This window comes from Papilio machaon, chromosome 29, assembly GCF_912999745.1.
Source record: "Papilio machaon chromosome 29, ilPapMach1.1, whole genome shotgun sequence".
Lineage (NCBI taxonomy): Eukaryota > Metazoa > Arthropoda > Insecta > Lepidoptera > Papilionidae > Papilio > Papilio machaon.
In genome coordinates, this window is record NC_060014.1 from 1878488 (window position 1) to 1901220 (window position 22733).

The window sequence follows — 22733 nt, forward strand, 5'->3', positions numbered from 1 at the left end:
TTTTTTTTAATAATTTTCTTTTTTTTATGTGAGTGGCCGTTATTTATTCAATTCATTTTAATAAGTAACGTGACAATAATCAAATTCTGGAAGAAGCTAAGTCTTTAACAAGCGACAATTGCGGCGAATCTGAAAAGAGGACACAGACCTTGAAGTAAAAAAACCAAATCGGATGGATGACTATTTGACATACGGTCCTTCCTGTTCCTCCACCAGACAAAATATGGAAAAGAACGACTAGCGAAAGTAATATAAGGGGTTGAAATTGGGGGTGGAAATTTGTATGGAAGTATCGTCATAATACAAGTATATGATGTTTAGCCACATGCGAGCACACCAACGTCAAAACCGGAGCTGAAGACAGTCGCCGTGGCCGATATCGGCCGGGATTACATCATCATCATCATCATCATATGATGTTTGTGTGAATGTTTTGTAAGTTTAATATGTTTTGTTGTATTTTTATAAGTTTAATTAAAATGCAACAACAACAACAAAACTCATGCCTGTAACCCAGTGGGATAGTTGATATTTCAGGCGGACGAAGTCGCATGCACAACTAGTAAGTTATAAATGTATTATCGTCGCTTAGGTAACAATACCGCGTAAGTCGAAAAATGGCCATATGACGTTTTATACTTCATTGGATAGATTTTGATGGCGCGCGTCGATTTATGTTACAAAAATTTTAAAATTAACCAATCGCAGCGCGTTATTTGAACAGTTCTGGCACCGCGCAAATCGCTTGTTGTTCCACAACCGCATAAGTCGTCAGACCGCCATACTGTTTCGAGTGAATGTGTGACCGCGCAGAAAATTTACTGTTTTTTATTTATTTATCACGGTTTTATCAGCGAGACCGACAGTTCTGATGCAACAAAAAGGTAAGCCAACTCGACTATTCATTATGTTCTAGTATATCAGCTTGAAATTACTGTTATTATAGAGGAATTTAAACACATCAATACATCGGCGGTTTTTCAGTGTAATATTCACTGACTTAGGCGGTATTGTAAACTTTTTATTTAGACTTACGCTGTGTTCCCTAAACATTTTAAAAGGACTTGAGCGGTATTAAACAAACTTTAGTTACATAGTTTTAAATAATTAACACACTTTATTTGTTCCAGCATATTATGAAAATGGCCGAGGACCTTGGTGATAACGCTTCCAGAATGAATGATGAGGAGAAAGTGGAGACTGAGGTCTTGACTTTACTTGATTTAAAAAAAAGGCGGGAAGCGTTATTAGAAAAAAAAAAGATTATTTTAAAAAGAATAAATAGCGAAAAGCTGGCACAGGTAACAGATAAACATTATAAGTTTTACCCCAAATCTATGGATTCTGCTTCTAAATCAACTGACGAATCTATTACTGAGCACTTACATCAAGCAGATTATAGTATAACTTTCGGACATGCCAGCCTTGATGATGAAGATATTGCACAAACTGATACAATCACATTCAGCAGTAATACGATATTTCAAGATAAAGTAGAAATTAACAACACAAAGGAGAATGACGCAAATATAACTAACATTGACAACTTAAAATTTATAGAGATGATAGACAATTCTTCATTTAATTTTACGGACATTGGCAATAATTCAGTAATGGACATTTCAATGAATGAATTTATTCCTGATGTTTCTTCAACGAACAAGATATTATTGATAGAAACTAGTACATTTTTTGGAAACCCTAATCCTCAAACCAATGTAAATGTTATCGCAAATGATATTCCCGATGTACTGGATTCTACTGTTACAGTAACTGCTTCAACTGAAATATCAAGCCCCCAAATCGATGAAGTTGCCGCTGTTGGTGATACGTCGATGCCCCAACCTAATGAAGTCACTGTTATTGGTGACGCATCAAGGTCTCAACCTAATGAAGTTGCCACTGCTGGTGAGACATCTAACCCACAACCCCATGATTTAGCAAACACTGATACGTATTACGGAGATTTATCAATTAATAGAAAAAGGAAAAACAAAGCTAATAAAGAGCCTGGTAAGTGGAAGAAAAACCTAAACAAAAATTTAAGAATGAAAGGAGAGCCGTATTTAGGCTATAGACGAGTCACGACCAATAAAAATATTAAAAAAAAAATCCATCATGATGTGTTAAGGCCTGCACGAAGCATGAAACCTTCATGTATTTCATCTTTTTGTAAGAAATCGAAACTGAGAAGTTGTCAGAACATAGATGAAGATAAAAGAAAAGAGTTATTTAACACGTTTTGGAAAACGATGTCATGGGAACAAAGAAAAACTTTTGTATGTTGTCATGTTATAGCAAATGACAAAAAGGTTACTAAGAATCCTGAGTCAACAAGATTTAAAACTCTAGCTTATTTCTTAACTATTGAAAATATACGCTACCAAGTATGCAAGAAGATGTTTCTAAATACTTTAGGGATTAAGGACTGGTTTGTACGTTATTGGCTTGAGAAAACAAACAGCGCCATGCCACCACATTCACAAAAAGAAATCCATTCAAAAAAAAAGCAAGCTGCTCATGTCTTTGCGGAGGAATTCCTTAATAGTCTTCCTAAAATGCCATCACACTACTGTAGATCCAGTACGTCAAGACAATACCTAGAGCCGTTATTTCAGAACATGGCGCAGCTATACAAGGAATTTTCTAGTAAATGTGAATTTGAATCAGTAGAATGTCTTAGTCGCAGGATTTTTGATAACATTTTTTTAAAGCTTAATTTAAGCCTTTATCATCCGAAAAAAGATCGGTGTGATGTATGCTGTGGTCATGAAGCAGGCAATATTAATGACGCAGAAATAGCACTACATAGACAACGGAAGGAAAAAGCTAGAAAGGAAAAAGAAATAGATAAAGATTTAGCCAAAGAAGGAAAATGCCATGTATTTACGCAAGATGTTCAATCAGTTAAATTAGCTCCTAATCTTCAGGCAAGTGCTATCTACTATAAAACGAAACTGTGTGTGCATAACTTTACAATGTATAATTTGGCTACTCACGAGGCTGTTTGTTACTGGTTTGATGAATCTAATGCCTCACTGGAAGCTTCTGTGTTTGCATCTTGTATTGTTGATCAATTGCAAAGTGTATTGAATAGGAAATTGTTACCTGTAATACTATTTTCCGATGGTTGCTGTGCACAGAATCGAAATTCTGTCTTGAGTAATGCCCTTTTACGTTTGGCAATAGAAAAGCAAGTTATTATAACTCAAAAATATCTAGAAAAAGGGCATACTCAGATGGAATGCGATTCTGTGCATAGTGCCATCGAATGCAAATTAAAAGGAAGAGAAATCTACTTACCTTCTCAGTATGCAAGTATAGCAAAATCAGCTAGATCTTATCCAATGCCCTACGACTGTCGTTATCTGGATTATAATTTTTTTACTGATTTTAGTAAAACATTAATCTACAAAACCATACGCCCGGGCAAGAAAACTAATGATCCCACTGTGACTGATTTAAAGCTTATAACTTACAAACCAGATGGTACTATTTGGTATAAATTAAATTTCGAAGACCCTCAGCTGCATCTCTTGCCTCAACGTCCACTAAAATTGAGTAATGCTGTGCCGCCCTTAAGTGAGCTGCCTAAATTGTATGATGCAAGATTACCAATTTCCCAGCGAAAATACAAGGATCTCCAAGACTTAAAAGCGGTGCTACCATCTAACTGCCATACATTTTACGATGAAATACCATTTAAAGTTTAATTACTGTGAGGTCACAGTAATCAAACTTTTAGTGGTATTTCATCAAATTATCAGACTGAGATGATTAAGACTGATAATATATTTTTTTATTAAAAATTAAACTATAATAGATAGAAACAGTTTTTTTTTGTTTTTTAAAGTTTATTTTCTATTTTTGTTAAAATAGTTTTATTACGTTTACTATTTTATTTAACTGTAGAAGCTAGATGATTACCAAAACTAGTTACTTAAGCAATGTGATTTAACCTATGACACTACGTCATTCTTTTGAAATAATTTGTGTAAGAAGTCCTAGTACTTGTTGAGACTGCTATATTTTATACTTCTACGTATTATACGTATAATTTGTTAACATATTATTTTCCTTACATTATAATAAATAAAAATTTTAAATACCGCAGAAGTCTTTATTTTGTAAAGCTAATACCGCATAAGTCAATTTTATACTTATACATTATTATATACGCATATTTTAACTTGTGACATTATTATTGAACCTAATCTAAAACTATTTTTCTATTCAGTTAACAAGTCTGTAGTATTTCAAAGGAAATAATCAGTTTTTTGTGTCTCCTGATAACTTGTCATTTTTAACTTGCGCGGTATTGTTACCTAAGCGACGTTATGTCTTACAGGTTTTACTCAATTGCGGGGTTTCCCAGAGTAGTGGGGGCAGTAGACTGCACTCATATAAAAATAAATTCACCAGGTATATATTCACCTATAACTACTAATTGTTACTACATGAAAAAATGTTTATTTTAAAAGGTGAGAAAAACTCATATTTATGTTTACTTTTAGGAGGATCTAATTCAGAATTGTTCCGGAATAGAAAAGGATACTTTTCACTTAATGTTCAAGTAGTGTGCGACTCCAATTTAGTCATCAGAAACATTATTGCCAGATGGCCTGGTTCTGTGCACGATAGCACAATTTTCAATGATTCACCTTTATGTGCTCAATTTGAGCGTGGAGATTTTGGCACAATGGTACTTCTTGGAGATAGTGGCTACCCATGCCGACCCTACCTATTAACGCCACTATTAAATCCCCTTTTTTCTAAATGGAAAAAGGTTGCCAAGTCATGGAGACGACGCAAACCAATACGCCTGCTGAACAGCCAATTAAACCACCAGTCAAGACGAAGCCGTTCCCGAGAAAGAGACCGGAGCTACCGACGAAAGAGTTGCCAAAGCCCAAAAATTTATCGTCCACATCAACCACACTCACAAATGATCCTTTGTGGCTGCAATCGTTCGTCAACGAAGGTGAGCGCGGACTCACGAACGCGGAGGGCACTAAACAATTCTTCGCTGACGCCACGGGTTACGTTGCGCTAGTCGAGCGCGAAGACGAGGCGATAGGGGATTGCGATAAGAACGTTGTCAAGGACATCCCACTAAGTGCTTAGGCCTATTACCATCACCTCATGTGGTGGTACAGAGTGGCCATCATGGCCAAGCGTCGCGGCGAAGCTTCACATGATCAAGATCGCTTGACAGGAGTTGCGTGCCAGGCGCCAAAAAAAAAACTATTAAATCCACGAACGCATGCTGAAGAAGCATACAATCAGTCACAAATCAAAACTAGAAACCTAATTGAAAGGCTTTTTGGTGTATTAAAAAGAAGGTTTCCATGTCTGTCATCGTAGCATGTGCAGTTTTACATAATATTGCACTTACACATGATATTATATTGATCTATTGTCTGCAGCTGCGCTTGCCGTTGAGCCGCACTTAGCCGACCAGCTGCGATCTTGAAACTGAAGCGATGAGCGTATCGCACCTATTATTATTATTGTATCTATGAATGACTCTAAACAATTAAAGACAAGGCGTAGTAATATTAAAGGGCGTTTAACTAAATATAAAACTCATCTTGACGACGCTTTAGCTTTATGTTACGCCTTTAGATATGAGTAAATTTTCGCTAAAATTATCAAGAATACAAGAATTATTGAGTGAATTCGATGAGGTGCAAGGTTAATTGGAGATTTGTGATGGATGTAATCAAGTCGACGAGTTGAATATTCGAGATGCATTTGAGCAGGAGTTTGATAATAACATCTCACTAACCCAAAACTTCAACGTCCAGGAAGTCTATTTAACAAGATTATTAATCATGGCGGCCAAAATGGAAACACAGTTGTCAGCAAAGACGAAGAAAGAAATCAAATGTTATAAATGCAAACAAACAGGTCTTTTTGAGTCACAGTGTACAGCTGAAGTGTCCAAAAATAAAGGAAGCTTGATTGATTTCCTCCTGGTTATTTAACATGCAGATTTCAGTGTTTATTCTGTGAGCTGGTTGGAGAGGTTCACCTGGGGGAGTGGGAGGTTCTAAGGGGATGTTATTGGGTAGGACTGGAGATGTGCCTGTGAGTCGGGTGGTTTCTATTGCGTGTTCTAATATTTTTAGGTCTAGAGGAGTGAACTGTGTAAGCGCCAGTGCTGCGGTTGTGGATACGGTGCGGAATGCCTTAGTAGCTTTAATTGCAAAGCCTCGCTGAAGTCTCTGCAGAATTTTTTTTATGTATTGTTTGTGGACGACGTGTCCCCAAACCCCCGCCGCGTAAGTGATATATTATTTCTTTGTCAAAAGTGAGGTGGTGATTATCTATTTTAATACTGGCTCTTTTAGATTTGGGTGTGAATGGTACAAAATTACTATGGAAATAGAAAGTTAAAAAAAAGAGTTCCATACTTACTCAATAGTTTACCCGAAGACATAAGACGTGAGCCTACGCTTGCTAAATTTAAATACTAATTAAAAAAACACTTGTTAAATACGTTGTAACCATTTACGTTATTTAATTGTATTAATATAACCTAATTTAGTAACTTACAGCTATGTTTATATAAAGTGAGTAACCTGCAGTCAAACTGCGTAAGCAGTTTTACGGGGCATGGTATAATTGAAAGTGTAACTGTGTACGTGTAATACAAACAGAAAATTCCCAGTCAAGGAACACTATACTCAGTAGTTGCAACATCAAAAGACTTAATGGACACATCAGAAGATGTTTTAAACAAAATCAGAATGGCCCTTAAGGCAAAAGAGGGAGAAATTGAAATAGAGAAAATTAGAAAAGCCAAAGATCAAAAAGTAATCATAGGATGTAGAACAGAAAAAGAAAGGGATTTATTAAAAGATAAGGGATAAGGGCTACAGAATACACTGCCGAACAGGAATCAAAGGTATGTCACAGTGTCGCTGGATGACACGAAATTATAAAGGAAAGTCATTTATTTTGGACGATGAAAGTTATTTCCTTTGAGTAAAACCCATATTCCTGGAAATAACATATATGTTACTTACTATACCAGCAATGTTTCGACTACACCTGAAGACATAAAACTCAACTACAAGAGTAACGATCCGCCCGCCCTGGCATCACCACGCGCTCGAAGTCGCTAAAAGTCGCTCCGCGAGTGAAAAAAGCACCAAAAATCAAAGTTGTGGAATAATTTTCGCGAAGTGACAAGTGTTACACATCATCGGATGCGGAAAAATTGGTTCGAGTGGTGAAATTTTCGCGGTGAAAAAAAGAAAAACAATTTATAGACGAAAAACTGAAAATTTTCAACTTCATAAATTCCCGTCGCCGAAATACGATCGACGACCTAAATTACCGTCGGATAGGTCTCGCTGAGATCTGGGTCCTCGACTGGTTTTTGAAATTTTTCTAGCACGAAAAGTCGAAGAAAACAAAAACAACGTGGCCACGAGGTCCTTGACGAGCCGAACGAGAGGCCATTTTCAGATTTCAATTTGGACCACTAGTCGTGAAGTTATAAGAATAGAAAGTTAGGAAAAAATTAGGACAATTTTATAAATTCATAACTCGGACACAAGATCTGTGACGTATACTTTTTATTATTTAAAACTCAAGACGAACGAATTGACACCTTTATCGGATTTTTCGGCTCAATATTTACGGTGCAATTACGTTTTTAAAAAGGAAATAAAATTAAGAAAACTTTAAGTGTTTATTAGAGACACTGAAGAGTGTGATTAAGTATAGTTTTTAGTGTACTAAACTTAAAATTAGAGTATTATAAACAATATAAGTGAAAAAACGGAGTGAAAAAGTGATGATTTAAAGTGGACAATTTGGAAATCGGACACCTGCACTATTTGTTTCTCACGCCGCGCGCCGGCGTCGTTATTCACATGGCGGCGCCAACATTCTTTCCCACGCCGGCCGGCGATTATTATCTTTCTTATTGTTTGTAGACTAAGATAGACTGTGATTAACTGTGATATAGTCCTAAGAGTTTTAAGCCTAGATAATTGTTTTAACTGTATCGGATTTTAAGATTCAAAATTTTTAAATTTAATTTTTTTTTTTGGATTTTAAATTTTTAAACTTTAGTTGTAAATGTGTTTAATTTGTGTAGTCCATTTTAGTTTTAGATTTTATTTTATTTAAACTTATTTATTTTATTTTAATTATTATTTTACAATTTTGTGTCCAGTTTAACAAATGGCTCCACATACGGGTTCAGCTACTCCAGAGCAAATTGACGTACTTCTCAATTTCTTGGACGAGCATAGGGATCTTGCTCGTGGAAGATTGAGGGGTGCCGATGGCAATGTCCAAACTAAGAGACTGTGGGAAAAATTGTGCAATTCACTCAATTCTATGGGTGGTTGTACAAAAACAATCCAGCAAAAAGTACCTTTATTTTTAAATAATTGTCAAAAAAATCACTGTGTGCCAAATAAACAGTTACATAAAATATCTCATCCTTTTATATCATGCAGGTTTGGTTCGATAGAAAACATCTTGCCAAAAAAGCTACTGCTGATTCTCGAAGATCAACTTCAGCAACTGGAGGTGGACCATCGCTCACACCACCACTCTCCCAATTGCAGGTGTAGGTCCTGTTAATAATGGGAGATGGGTTTGGTGGACGTCAAACTACAGCCAGAGTACCGGCCTTCAGTGAGGTTGGTAACTTTAAAATTTTCAATTTTTTTCACCTTTGTTTAACAATGGTTTTACTTCAAAATTGTATTTCAATGGTTAAAGTTTTCAATTACATTTTAGATCAAAAAATAATATAAAGAATATTATTACAATTTAAAATTCTAAGACTAAATCTCTTATATTTTCAGGCTAATGTACCATCCACCTCCAGTCATGTCCCACCACAGTCTCAAATAAGTTTGGATTTGCCAGAAGTTATGGAATATGCTGTACCCAGTCAGGAAGATATTCAGTCCACACAGCTGATGTCTCTATCTCAGACACCCAGAAGTTGTAAGCATTTGTTAAATACATATTAACCAATAAAAACTCCGAGAATGGAAAAACGTAGCCACAAAGTAAGTGCTTTGTTGTTAAACACATAACAAGTACTAAATCATAAGTTATAATTACAAATCTTTACATGTTTTATAGAATAAGCGAACTCACTGGTAAAACCAGAACTGACGGTGAAGTAAAGTTGGCCTGTAAGAGGATGAAACTTGCAGCCAGAGCAAATTTATCTATTCATAGGCAAGAACAAATGCGTACAGGTGGTGAAAAAACCAAAGTCACCATCTCTGGAAGACCAGGAAATTATAGCAATAGCTCCATATGATTTTGTCATAGATACAAAAACTTGAGAGGTGTGTTGGGACACCCGGATGGAACGAAGCTCCTTTCGATTAATTAGTGAAGGAACCAATGTTTATTCTATGAATAAAAAACTTAAGTCTTCACAAGAAGTACATTTTATTTCTATGAATTTTCGTTATATATTGTCACGTCGTTGCCATGGTGAAGTAGACGTTAAAAGTGTCGTGACAACTTTTCGTAAGAATTTTTACCGTCTAGCCCCCTTTCACAACGCGCGATAAGGAACTTCGTTTCAATAATTATGACAGTGATGCATTAAAAAGCGGGGTAAACAAATTTATATATTTTCAGTTTGTTCAATGAATTTAGCTTCAGCAGACCTAAAGCCATATGCTACACCTTACCCCAAGTGGAAAGTTTCTTTCTTTAGGTGGAAATTACACCTGGAGATCCTGTGCCTGGTCCCAGCAGTCAATGTGTAATAGAGATAGAGAATCCAGAACGTAAAGTGAAAGCTACAGAAAACCAAAGTAAGACAATATAAAACATCAATAAAATCATATCCTATCAATTGAAACAATAAATAGTTATATCGAATGTAATTTTGTAATACTGTGTGCATATGATACCTACTAATGTTAATTTCTTCGAAGACGACAAATTGATACCGGAGTACTTCGGCGATATACTGCAAATGACGAAGAAGAGATTATTCAATGCTTTATTAATGATCCCAATACGTCAACAAATATTGCACGGGAGTTAGGTGTGTCACAGTGGAAAGTTTGGTCTGTTGTACATTTATAGGGTCGACATCCCTACCGTTACCAGCCTGTGCAAACGCTAAATGAAGGAGATCCAGCGAGGCGATTAGAACTCTGTCGGTACATACTCAATGCCGACGCGGAAGAAGAATTTTTAAAAAACATTTTATGGACCGACGAATCAAAATTTGACAAGGACGGCATAAAAAATTATCACAATTTGCATTACATCAAAACAAGAAAAAAAACCCGAAAAAACTCAAAGAAACTGCATCACAACGAAGATTTTCACTAAACGTGTGGATGGGCGTTATTAATGATAAATTGATTGGTCCACATATCTTGCCCCAGAACTTAAATGGTCAACATTATGAAGATTTTTTAAGAAACGAGCTACCCGCACTATTGACAAGCGTACCTGAAGATATTAGAAATAATTTGGTGATGGATGCCCAGCTCATTATCGCCTTAGCGTTAGGCAGTGGCTAGATGCAAATTACCCTAACAGGTGGATAGGCAGAGGTGGACCAGTGCCATGGCCTGCAAGAAGTCCCGACCTAACGCCGTTAGATTTTTATGTCTGGGGTCATATGAAGGACTTGGTTTATGTGACACCAATCAGATCTGTAGAAGAATTGAGAGAGAAAATTATTCACGCAGCAGACCAAATGAGGAGGACCATTTTCTTTTAGAATAACAAAAACCAAAGTGCGAAAACGTGTCCGCACATGTATTAGGAATAGAGGGTCACACATTGAGCATGATGTATAAATAAATAAATAAAAAATATTCCTGCATTCATTTGTTTTATCAGAACCGTATTATTTTATTACGAGGTTAACCTCTTAATACTAAAACCCATATACGAAGGCGGTCTGAAAAGTTTCCGACCTGAAGGTGAAGATGGCAGCACTCGTCAATATAGAAAACTGTTACAGGAGCATACTACGCATCATTACTTAACAAGCTGAAAGCAGAAATTGCGGAAAAAAGACCACATTTGCAGAAAAAGAAAATCTTCTCTCACAAAGACAACGCCCCATCTCACACTTCAACAGTTGCCATGGCGAAAATTCATGAATTACACTTTGAACTGCTTGACCATCCACCTTATTCACCAGATCTAGCCCCAAGCGACTTCTTTCTGTTCCCTCAAATAAAAACAGCGCTCGGGGGACAAAGAGTTTTGTCAAATGGGGAGGTAATCTCCTTCGTGAATAACTATTTTTCGGAGAAGAACGCCAAGTACTATTTGGGTGGATTAAAGAGATGGGAGCATCGCTGGGAGAAGTGTACAGAGTTAGAAGACTAGGTAGAAAAATATAATAAAACCTTAAGATAAAAATTCTTGTATGTATGTTAGGTCTGAAACTTTTCAGACCACCCACGTATTTTATATTTATTTAACTTTATTTTATGTTCTTTTTTTTTTGTAATACATTTATTGATATACTTCTAATATTTCCCTTCATATAAATAACTATTTTAGAGTGTTCTGTGTTGGAGAACCTGCCGGAGGACCATCCTTTAGAGGTGCCAATTCACCCTAAAAGGGCGAGGGTCCTCCCTGCTCCTATGGTTAAAAACCCAAGGTGAGTATTCCGATGTTTTTTAATTTTAACAAAAATAATATCTACAGCTTTGTTTTCAGATCGGAAACTTTGTGGTCTTCTTTAGGAATGATCGTCGATGGGGTTGATGGGGCAACCCCATCGACGTCTCGCGCACAGGAAACCGCGCCGCCCATGCCTGCTGCATCTCTCTCTCCTCAAAGTGTTGTGGTGCCATCACCTGCCCAGTAAATATTTGCCTGATTCATTTTTGTGTTTTTTTTTGTTTTAATTAGTAAGGGCATTTTGACATCTTCCTTTAATTTTCAGCAATCGCGGAAGTAAATATTAGATTACATTGGAAACTACGACTAGTATCTTTTTTCCTTTCAGGTAGTGAGGAGAAGTCAGGTGAAGAAGAAGAAGGGTCAGTCGGTAATGGTGCCCCGGATGTATTGATGTTTAACACCAGAATTTCAATCAGATGTCACTCATTCAGAAGAATGGCAAGATAGCACTCAAATTCAATCAAACAGCCGCTCAGCAACACCATTGTCTAGTTTCTCGCAATCTAACACATCTTTAAAAAATAAAACCAACTTAAATAATCTACATATATGATTTGATGAACCGTATGATGACCGGCTCCAAATTATGTAGAAGAAAACATCTCGTCATATTATGCTAATGTAAATTTTTCTGATGAAGATAATTCATATAAAAAATAAAAATCTTACCTTAAACATACACCAAGTCTCTCTTTTGTCTCAATGGGTTTACGAAAATTTGTACGGTTTTTTTTTTGTCTTCTTCAATCAAACTATGAATTTTCTCAAACTGTGCTTTAGACATTCTAACATACTGATGAATTTAGCCCAGCGCATATCGTAGAGCCGGATTTAAAAAGGTTCGCTAGAGAGAGGAGTTCACCACTGTGTCTTCAAGATTATACTGCCTAGTCAAAAGACTGGAGGGGGAGAATGACGTGTTGAGTCATTTTATCATTTAATTATATTCAATTATGTCATTTTAGTCAAATAAAGCCTAAATAAATGGATATTATCTTTTCTTTTAACACTTGGTTTAAATAAAAATACGTTTTTATCGTAGTTTTTACTGTTGAAAGTTTGTTAGATTTATAAAATAGTCGCAATCTATTAGAAATATACTTAACGAAAGAATATTATCAAGAAAGCACAAACAAACTTAAACAAATAATGAAGAATGTATATAAATAACTTCAGACAAAATTAACGCTAGATAATAAAAAGGTAACAACCAAAGCAAATATTACTACGGAAAATCCTACATTTAAAGTCTGATATAAAGTATTTAAAAAGGTCACGTACAAACAAACTCGAACCAAATTATCTAGGACCTAATACAATAATAAAAATCCATCCTGAACTAATCGCGGAAATTGTAGGAAAACATGTTAATTCCAAATCAATAAGAGTACACTTCCGTATGCTAAGACGACCTGATAATGTTACAGGAACGCCTTTCGCCCTCATCAGAATCTGGTCTCCAGTCACATCCATCATACAACCCATAGACAACCACAATGGTATATTGATACTAAAAGAAGCTGTAGTATACTCACAGATCGATACATACAACCTCGCTGTTATATACAACATAAGTAAAATTACAGAAATCTATTTAGAAACATCAGGAATATATACATTGTGCCACAAGGTCAATGATAAACAAAACGTAACTATAAAAAATCTAATTTTGTTTGTAATGGAATTAACAGAAGGTATATCCTCTCAAAAGAAATGTGCCATCTTTTGTCCCAGAAACGCGTCGAAAATTGAAGGGCAAAAACCAGCACTGTTGGTCTACTTCTAAAGGTGAAAGTCGAGGTAGAACCACTGCTAGAAACATTGTGCACACTTCTAGAGGCCCAACTAGGATGTGTAGAAATATCTTTGAGCCTAGTTTGTGTTTTGATTTATTCATCACGGAAGACATTGTTGGTGAGATTGTAGAAAAAGACCTCCTGTAAATACCCACGCTACCTGCAGAGATACATGATCCATAGAAGTTAGAGCCTATTTTGGTATTTTGACGCTAACTGCTGCAATGAAAGATAACCACCTAACTGCAACTGAGTTATTTGATAGCACTTTTTCAGGGTCAGAGGTCAGAGGGAGCGTTTCAACTTTCTCACGCGTTGTTTGAGAATGGATGACAAGACTGCGTCCTGCCTTACGTCAAGAAGATTCCTTTATTCCAGTCAGGAAGATATGGGAGATGTTTATACAGCAGTGCAAGTGTAACTACACACCGGGAAACTACCTTACAGTTGATGAACAGTTGGTTGAATTTAGAGGCAGGTGTCCCTTTCGAATGTACATTCCTAATAAACCCAACATATACGGGATCAAAATACCTATGATGTGTGACAATGGTACGAAATATATGGTTAACGCTTTGCCATACATTAGAAGAGTCACGGACACCGGAGGATTACCTCAGGGAGAGTACTACGTAAAGGAATTGAGCCGTCTTATACATGGTACTAATCGTAACGTGATATGTGATAATTGGTTCACGTCTGTATCGCTGGCTAAAGCACTGATTGCTGAACCATACAAACTCACGCCCGTTGGTACGATAAGATCTAATAAACCGGAAATTCTTCAAGAAATGAAAAACACCCGGCGTCGACCTGTTGGTACATACATGTTCGCCTATGATGGCCCTTTGACCTTGGAACTTTTGGAACTTTGGACAAAGAGGCCGACGATGTTCAATAGGAAGGACATCACACTGCTTCATAATGCCAGGTCACATGCTACTTTGGGGACTCGTCAGAAAGTCGCAGAGCTAGGCTGGGAAATTCTGTCGCATCCACCATACTCCCCGGACCTAGCACCATCTGATTATCACTTGTTTCTTTCTTTACAAAATTTCTTACAGGGCAAACAATTCAAGAACGAAGAAGATATCCGACAAGCACTGGTTCAATTTTTGGCCTCTAGAGATAAGACATTTTTTAAAAATGGAATATACATACAAATTGCCATCACGCTGGCAAGAAGTCATAAATAATGACGGCAATTATATTATTCAATAAAGTTAGTAGTTAGTATCCAAAAGTATGAAAAAAATTATTCCTTTGTTTCATTCTAAAACGGACAGAACTTTCCGGTTGACCTAATATTTATTTAGATTATGAGAAGGCATTTGACCGTGTTCCTCTCAAACGCCTTACTCACAAATTGGAGTACCTTGGCATACGTGGAAGCATTTTAGCCTGGATATGTGACTTTCTCTCTGGCAGAACCTTTCGAGTGCGCATTGGTAAAGTCATATCCGGTCCTCGAAGTGTACTTAGTGGGGTTCCTCAAGGATCAGTACTTGAGCCATTGCTCTTTATCTTGTATGTCACAGACTTGGAAAATACTCTGCAACCACCGAAAACAGCCACCACCCTAACCAGAGCCGACAAGGGAGAAGTCATTTCGCCTCAGCTTCGGCCAGTGAGCGAGACCCGGGATCACTATGTAAACGCCTTCCTCGAGTTCTAAGCCCTCACAAGAGCAACAAGGGAAGTAAACCTCTGCAACTATCTTTTTCGTTTTTTGCTGATTTATACCAAATTTTTGACCAAAAGTAATCCAATAATCCTGAGCAAGTACACACAAGAACATGGTCTATGATATATAAAACTTTTTTAAATAACTGAAAAAGTACTGGCCTTACAAAATAACTTTAACAGATTATAAAAACATTAAAAAGTTCCTTTTTTAAATTCAAATTTATTATAAAAAGTTTTGTTTAAGAATTTATTCCAAAGAAGTAGTAAATCTTCACGAATTCCTAACTTGATTAATAAAATAATTTAAAAAAAAATAGCCTTTATTACTTTACAGTTTGTTTACAGTTAATATTAAATGCTTATTTACTAAAAACTAAATTGATTAACTTATTTCTAACTTGTATTTGAAATGTTATAACATAACTTGATTAAAACTCATCTCTTGATAACCTTTGTCAAATGCATCTCCTGTGTTGTCAATCATGCCACGTAGACACTTGACCAGGAACGAAATGTTAAGAGCAGTGGGCATGCTTCAAGCCGGAGCTACCCAAATTGCAGTTTCTGAAGACATGAGGGCAAGTCAGTGTTACATCCCGGCTTTGGTGACGTTATCGTGTCACGGGGGAAGTGTTGGAAAAGCACCGTGGACCGATTCATAGTAAAAGCTGCACGAAGTCAACTAAATGTAACGGCGATGCAATTGGTTCAAAGGCTACAAGAGAGAGTATGGTTTGCTGGTAAGCAGTTTGAGAAGACGACTGCATGAAGTCATTATATACTCGTACATGCAATAGATGTAAATGTATCTTTTACATTCGGAATTGACGCGTCCGATAATTCCATTGCAGCAGTACTTACACAAAATACTAGACCAGTGGCGTTTTTCTCAAGAACTCTGAATTCAAGCGATCAAAACCATTCCGCTATTGAAAAAGAAGCGTACGTCATTGTGGAATCAATGAAGAAATGGAGACATTTCTCTGCACACTGAAGTTCGCTGGCTATCTCTATCTATAGGCTATCATGCGAGTAAAAACTCTCTCCAGGTTGTTTTAGCATCGAGGTAGGACAGTGCAGTTGTGCGGAATTTTAACTACTTACACTGCAACTCTTTAGATAAATAATGTATATATTATAACTGTTACCCATATTTTTTATTTACTAACATTAAGAAATAAGACTTTACTAACAGTGATATGAGATTTTCTTGAATTAAATATTATTATTATTAATAATAATAATATACTGCCACTGCATTGGCAAAGATGCATTGATTGCATGGATGATTACTTCAATTAATATAAATAAAAAATGCATGAAAAAAAAATCGTTTAAATTTTTTCATACAAAACGGCAATTCCATAGGTAAAGATAGGACTTATATGGCCCTCTGCAAAATTTTGACACCTCTGATCTTGGACTCCCAGACCACCCAACAAGTACCCGCACTATGATCATTCGAACGTAGTCAGCAAAGATAATCGCAGCAGAAATCTGCCTCGCTGGCATAATCTGGGTGGTCTTTAGGTAGAGCATGCTAATAACTCTGGCCAGCACTTCAGTAATGAGGTGACAGCACAATTCATCATAAAAAAAACGAAAAGACCATTACAAAAATTTTATTTGGTTGGCTGGAATGAATCCATATCCTTCTCATTCATAAAACACGACAAATAGAAATATGTAGCAAGTTAAAAATCAACAACAATTTTTTCATCACCCGTGTTATATAATGACCACTATATATACTATTTACTCCATTTTGTTATGTAATATCATGTAAGATTACTAATACTAGTATATAAGAACCTACCGCATAAATTCCTCAACATCACTTTGTCTTAAATTATTTTGTTATTTTCGTAACATTGTATTTAAGTACCGTTCCCACATAAATTAACTAATATATATTTGTTTAAGTATTGATAAGTACATTTTCCTAAAAACTTGTTTAAACCTGTCAATACGTCATTTAATAGTATTGTTCACACGATACCCTTATTATATATTCGATGTCTAAATGGGATCGACTCACTCACTGTTTCGACGTACTACTGTGAACATGTAATTGTATCCTAGAAAAATAAATTATTTTATTTAAAAGTTTTTGTCACTTGGCCATATAACACCCGTCAACACAACTTTTCTTGGAGTCAACAATGATCTTATGATCAATATGAGACATTTTGACCAATACAAAACTCAATGGAAAATAAATCATTTTACCACGAAATGATTATAGCATTTTGTCCAAAACATGTATCCCCAAACTATTTTGTAGATTACAATGTCGTTTTATCCCCATTACACTAGTGAAATTTGTAAATTTATAGACAGATGATAATAATGTAAACATTTAACATTTTACTTTCTTACGTCAAGCAAGAAATACGTCTACGTCATCGACAGTCTTGGGAGACTAGATATCAAAGCCCGCCTCAGGGGAATCACACACGTGATTTGCTCCCCACCTTAGATAGTGTAGTCAAACTATGGTCTGCTACTAAGATTTCTTTCGAATTCACACAATACCTTACAGGACACGGCTTTCATAAGTAATACCTTTATAGATTTAAAATCACCGATAACGAAGCGTGCCTCTGCGATGTTACCAGTGCACAAAATTACAAGCATTTAATTGAAGATTGCCCTCGCTTCCAGATTCATAGATTGGACCATAAGCTCCTTTGCAGGTGCCTGAAGGTGTCACCCTACTCCTTGTCCGAACTCATCTCGAAGAAGTCTGCTCTTGATTCGTTTATTTATTCATTACATATATAATTAGCTAGCACTGTGCCCAGGCAGCCAGTCAGACAATAGTATCAAATTGCTAAGGAAGATTGCTGTCTGGACCTTGCGAACAATGTATTATATAATTTAAGATCATGTTATAAAATTTGTGGAACACGACAATATACTCCCACCCGGGTGTACTCTCGGGTGGAAAATCAAAAAAAAAAATACTGAAAACATTTTTTTTGTACACAGTAGTATCTATAATTTACAAATATATAAAGTTGCAATAGACAGTATTAATGTTGCTATATCAAAAACTGTTCCATTATTACAACAACATTATACTTTAAAGAATTAACCCATCTAATGAAAAAAAGCGCGGGAACTTTCGAATAGGGCGGGTGTTTCTTTGGCTACTGAAAATTAAATTGAAATATATAGTGAGAGATCAGTGGAGTACTGTAAATATTTTAATTATTGTATATATTTATATAACTGTATATATTTTCATATAAGGCGATCTATTGGTAAGATTATTTATTTTATAATATGAATGATCCGCCCGATCCTGGGGGCGGCTCCTGCCCCCAGGACGTTGCGTGTAATGTCACTGTTACGGACAGCTACGGCATTAGCCCTCATGTCATTAGCCCCCATGCCCGTTGCGGGGAACGAAGCGATGAGAGGGGAGGGGGCAGTAAGCGTGGTGGGGGAAGTGGCGCCACATGCAAGCCCCGCCCACAACGACAGAGCGCGCTTAGGCCCCCTTCGAGCTAAGCCCCTCAAGCAAGCTGATATATACGGCGATGTGGCGAGCATGCGGGGCAGCTCTCTCTCCAGCAAGCTAGAAGCAGTATCTCAGCGACTTTGGTGATTCAGTGCGGGACTCAATTTGTGATTTATACTGTAAATTCCGTGTACTTTTTGTTGTAATATCAAAGTTGAAGTAAATTCTTTTCTTGCAAACCAATTTCATTTAATACAGTCCACTTCGAAGATAGTCTATCATCAACAGTCACTTTGAGTGAAAGTGGCATGGATACGGATGGGTCGCTAATGGGTAGTAGTAGCCGAAAACGCAGAGTTATTCGGCAAACTAAAATTTGTAAACATTATAATAAAAAAAAGGAAAAAGAAGAGCATAAATGGTGTAGATGAAGAAAAAACCTCAGATTGTCACTGCGATAATGTTAAGACATCAACCGCAAATAATACTTTAGAAAAAACATTAGATAATGTAAATGTAAACAGTAATTCAACACCTCCAGGCCAGCCACAAGTGAGCAGAATTTATTATGAATCTTGGGATGCTTCTCCGTACATTGTACATCTTCAAAAAAACAAACGTCCCCTAATGATGGAATTACACTTCACTAAAAAAGCACAATTTTTTCAATATAATCAATGGCAGTGTAAAAAGAATAGGCAGAAACTTACTTAGATGCCAATTCATTTCTTAAAAATGATGTCCAAAAAAAAAGTCTTCATTCCAACCTTTAATATTACTAAAATGGGATTAGTCCGTGGGGTACCTACCGAGTGGTCCCCAGAAGAAATAATAGATAACATCAATGTGCCCATCGGATGTGGCAAAATTATTAAAGCAAGGAGATTGAATTACAAAAAAATTGTACATGGGAAGGCTATGTGGAACCCTTCACAATCTGTAGTCCAAACATTTGATGGTCAAGTGTTACCCAAAAGAATATTTATATGCTTTAGCACTCTGCCTGCAGACTTATGCACTTCCCAACAATACAATGCTACGACTGTTGTCGCTTTAGCCATACTAAAATTCAATGTAGATCAAAACCTCAATGCTATTAATGTGGCCAAGATCATTGTGCAGAATCTTGCAACATAGAAGAAGAATATATATTGTGCTGCTTATGTAAAGGCAATCATTTTGCAACTAGTAAATCTTGCCCAGAGTTCTCTAGACAAAAACAAATTACAGTCAAAATCTGTTATAACGACATCGAAGGGACTACTCATATTGAGTCGTAAAAACCGATAGTTGTAACAACCGGTGACAGGTATTAATAGGAAAGATATGTAATAACATTCAGCCAGGACCTTTGATTTTGGTCAATTTAACCGGTATGTTGTTCTAAACGATGTCGCTATAAACGGTTTTGACTGTAAATTAACAATGGCCCAAAACTGAATTTCATATGCTGAAGCATCCAAATTACACAATAGTAGTCATGAGCAAGATGCTTTAATTCCTCTAACAGAAGCATTAACACAATCAGCAGATCAGGTGTTTCCTATTAAACAAAATAATTTAAACAGTATACCATCACCACCGTGGTGTGATAATGATTGTAGTATTGCTATTAAAAAAAAGAAAAGATGCAGAAAAACAGTACAAAATATTGACCAATGAAAATTATTTAAATCTTAACATTTCTAAAGAAACAAAAAAAGTGTTAAAAAAAAAGAAATCGGATGGATGGAAAAAATTATGTATGTCTATAGAACCAAATACTAACAGTTCTATAGTATGGAACAATATAAAAAGATTTAGAATCTGCCATAGCAAAAACCACACATAAATATATCCCCCCTTCTTTAATAGAAAAATTTATAGATAACCTCGCACCATCTTATAAATAAAAAAATAAATAAAATAAAATAAAATAACTTTTATTTCGGACCAGTTACATCCATAAAGTGTTAGTAGAAAATAAAATTAAACAACAGATCCTACGACTATGTTAGTAAAATAAAACAGTTCATATTTAAATTATTTTGTTACTAGGTTATTGTTCGAAATGCATCTACGAACAATTCCTAGTAACAGCGGAGAGTCAAATCTTATCTTATGTACCAGAGAAAATTAACTTATCCACAAGAAATAGATAGCAACATACCTTCAAAACTGAATGAACCATTTTCTCTTTTGAAATTGAAAGCCGTTTTATCTAAAATAAAGGACTCTACCGGGACAAGATTGCATTCCATACTCCTTTTTAGTAAATTTGTCAGATATATCTTTTATGTACTAATTTAAAACTAATCAACTCTATTATTATCTGTGGTAACATTCCCATACAGTGGAAAACTCAGTTAATATTACCAATAAAACCAGAAAAACCTCCATCAGATGTAGGGTTATTGTTTTATCTTCAGTCCTTGAAAAGATTGCCGAGAATTAAAAATAAATTAGAGTGGTTTGTTGAAAACAATAATTTATTGGCCCCCCAATCAGTATGGTTTTCGGAAAGGAAAAGGCACTTTAGATAATTTATCAATTTTTAATACAGATATTCAAATAGCATTTACAGAAAACAATGTTATAACTGCAGCATTTCTAGATATATTAGACTTATGTGCGACTTGGTTCCCAAGTTTTTAAACTTCTCAGTTGCTTTTCAGTGGCTAAATACACTTGCGTGTGAAAGCCAAGAAGAGGAAAAAAAACCCCCATCCACGAGCAATATTATGATATTCAGCAAGGATACACCAATGTTTAAAATGGTGAAATTATAAACAAGATTACCAGCAAAAAGTTTTTAGCAATAATAATAGATCAAAAATTTTGAATCACATATTAAACATATTTCCAAAAATGCTTTAAAAGGTTTAAATGTCATGAAATATCTTGCCGGAGTATCATGGGGTGCAGACCCCAAAATACTGTCTTTAAATATACAAATTGATTTTAAGAAGTCATTTTGATTATAGCTCTCTAGCTTATTTGAATAGCCCACATGTAAATAAACTTGACATATAGCAGAACAAAGCTTTGAGAATAATATCTGGTGCAATGCTAAAGTTGAGACAAAAGTTATGCTATTAATCTTGAGACGACTCTTACTCACAGATAATGCCTCAAATTACTATATTACTATCTTGTAATAATATTCAAATAGTTAAAAAAAATTGCACCCTACCTACACATTACTCCTACTTCATTAATAGAAGGAGTGACACTCATTAACAAATATGGACCCCCTTTATCCATAATATATCTGTAAATAGATAATAATTATAAAAATAACTGTAAACAGTCTCTTAGGCTATATTTTTTATGTGGGTGAATTCACATGAAGGAATTACAGACAACGAAAACGCTGACAAAGCTGCGTGTAAGACTATAAACAGTATTGACGCTACAGACTCATTATCCGCTTCTTTTACTGATTATTTTGTAAATATTAAGGAAAACATTTATACTTTGTGCACAGAAATGTGGAAGAAAGACCAGGACAACGAGGGAAAGTGGTATAGAAGTATCCAAGATAACCTACCTATTAAAACAAGGTACGACAAATTGAAAACTAATGAAAGTCGAGATTTCATTACAACAATAAACAGATTGAGATTTGGCTATAATACTGCGCTGTCACAACTAGCAAGACTAGGCATTGTTACAAACAACCAATATATACACTATAAGCAAAAGAAGGAACGATCCACCACATTATTTTCGATTGCCAATGTTTCCTAATACAAAAACTTGTGCTATAGTGAATATGAGCTTATAGTGAACTTAGTGTTACCAATGCATTTAAGTGCGTTTCTTTCTCCCGCCCACCGCCACTTAACATTTTACTACAAGATTCAACATCCTATAAAAACCATTTATAATTACATAAAAAATACAATTCAAACAATTTAAACGACGAATCTTAGTGAAGTGAAGTGACTCCAAACTCCAAAACAATGAACATTTGCCATTGCTAACCTAAAGCTAAAGGTCTATGTTACCAGGTCATAAAATAAATAAAAATGTCGATTTAGTGATGAACTCGAGTGATTTAAATTTTCACTCGAGTCACTCGGTACTAGTAATTTGCTCACTCGAATGTCACTCGTGTGAAGATAAAACTCGTGATTTTT

General features: G+C 35.7%; 2 protein-coding genes and 1 long non-coding RNA gene across 3 annotated transcripts; all 3 read left to right on the top strand.

Annotated features, from left to right (window-relative positions):
• Nucleotides 1-434: 434 nt before the first annotated feature.
• Nucleotides 435-5507, top strand: LOC106711660 (putative nuclease HARBI1). The gene is made up of 4 exons (XM_045685290.1): nucleotides 435-582; nucleotides 4340-4422; nucleotides 4515-4767; nucleotides 5259-5507. Coding segments are annotated over exons 1-4 (444 nt in total). The 5' UTR covers nucleotides 435-580; the 3' UTR covers nucleotides 5365-5507.
• LOC123722738 lies at nucleotides 578-3728 on the top strand. The gene is made up of 2 exons (XM_045685289.1): nucleotides 578-884; nucleotides 1131-3728. Exon 2 carries the CDS (start codon nucleotides 1137-1139, stop codon nucleotides 3711-3713), a length of 2577 nt encoding a protein of 858 aa, XP_045541245.1. The 5' UTR covers nucleotides 578-884; nucleotides 1131-1136; the 3' UTR covers nucleotides 3714-3728.
• Nucleotides 5508-8191: 2684 nt separating the features above from the next.
• On the top strand, nucleotides 8192-9279 carry LOC106713930. Its single transcript, XR_006756561.1, has 3 exons — nucleotides 8192-8666; nucleotides 8835-9044; nucleotides 9121-9279. It is a non-coding gene; the product is annotated as an uncharacterized LOC106713930 (long non-coding RNA).
• Nucleotides 9280-22733: the final 13454 nt, after the last annotated feature.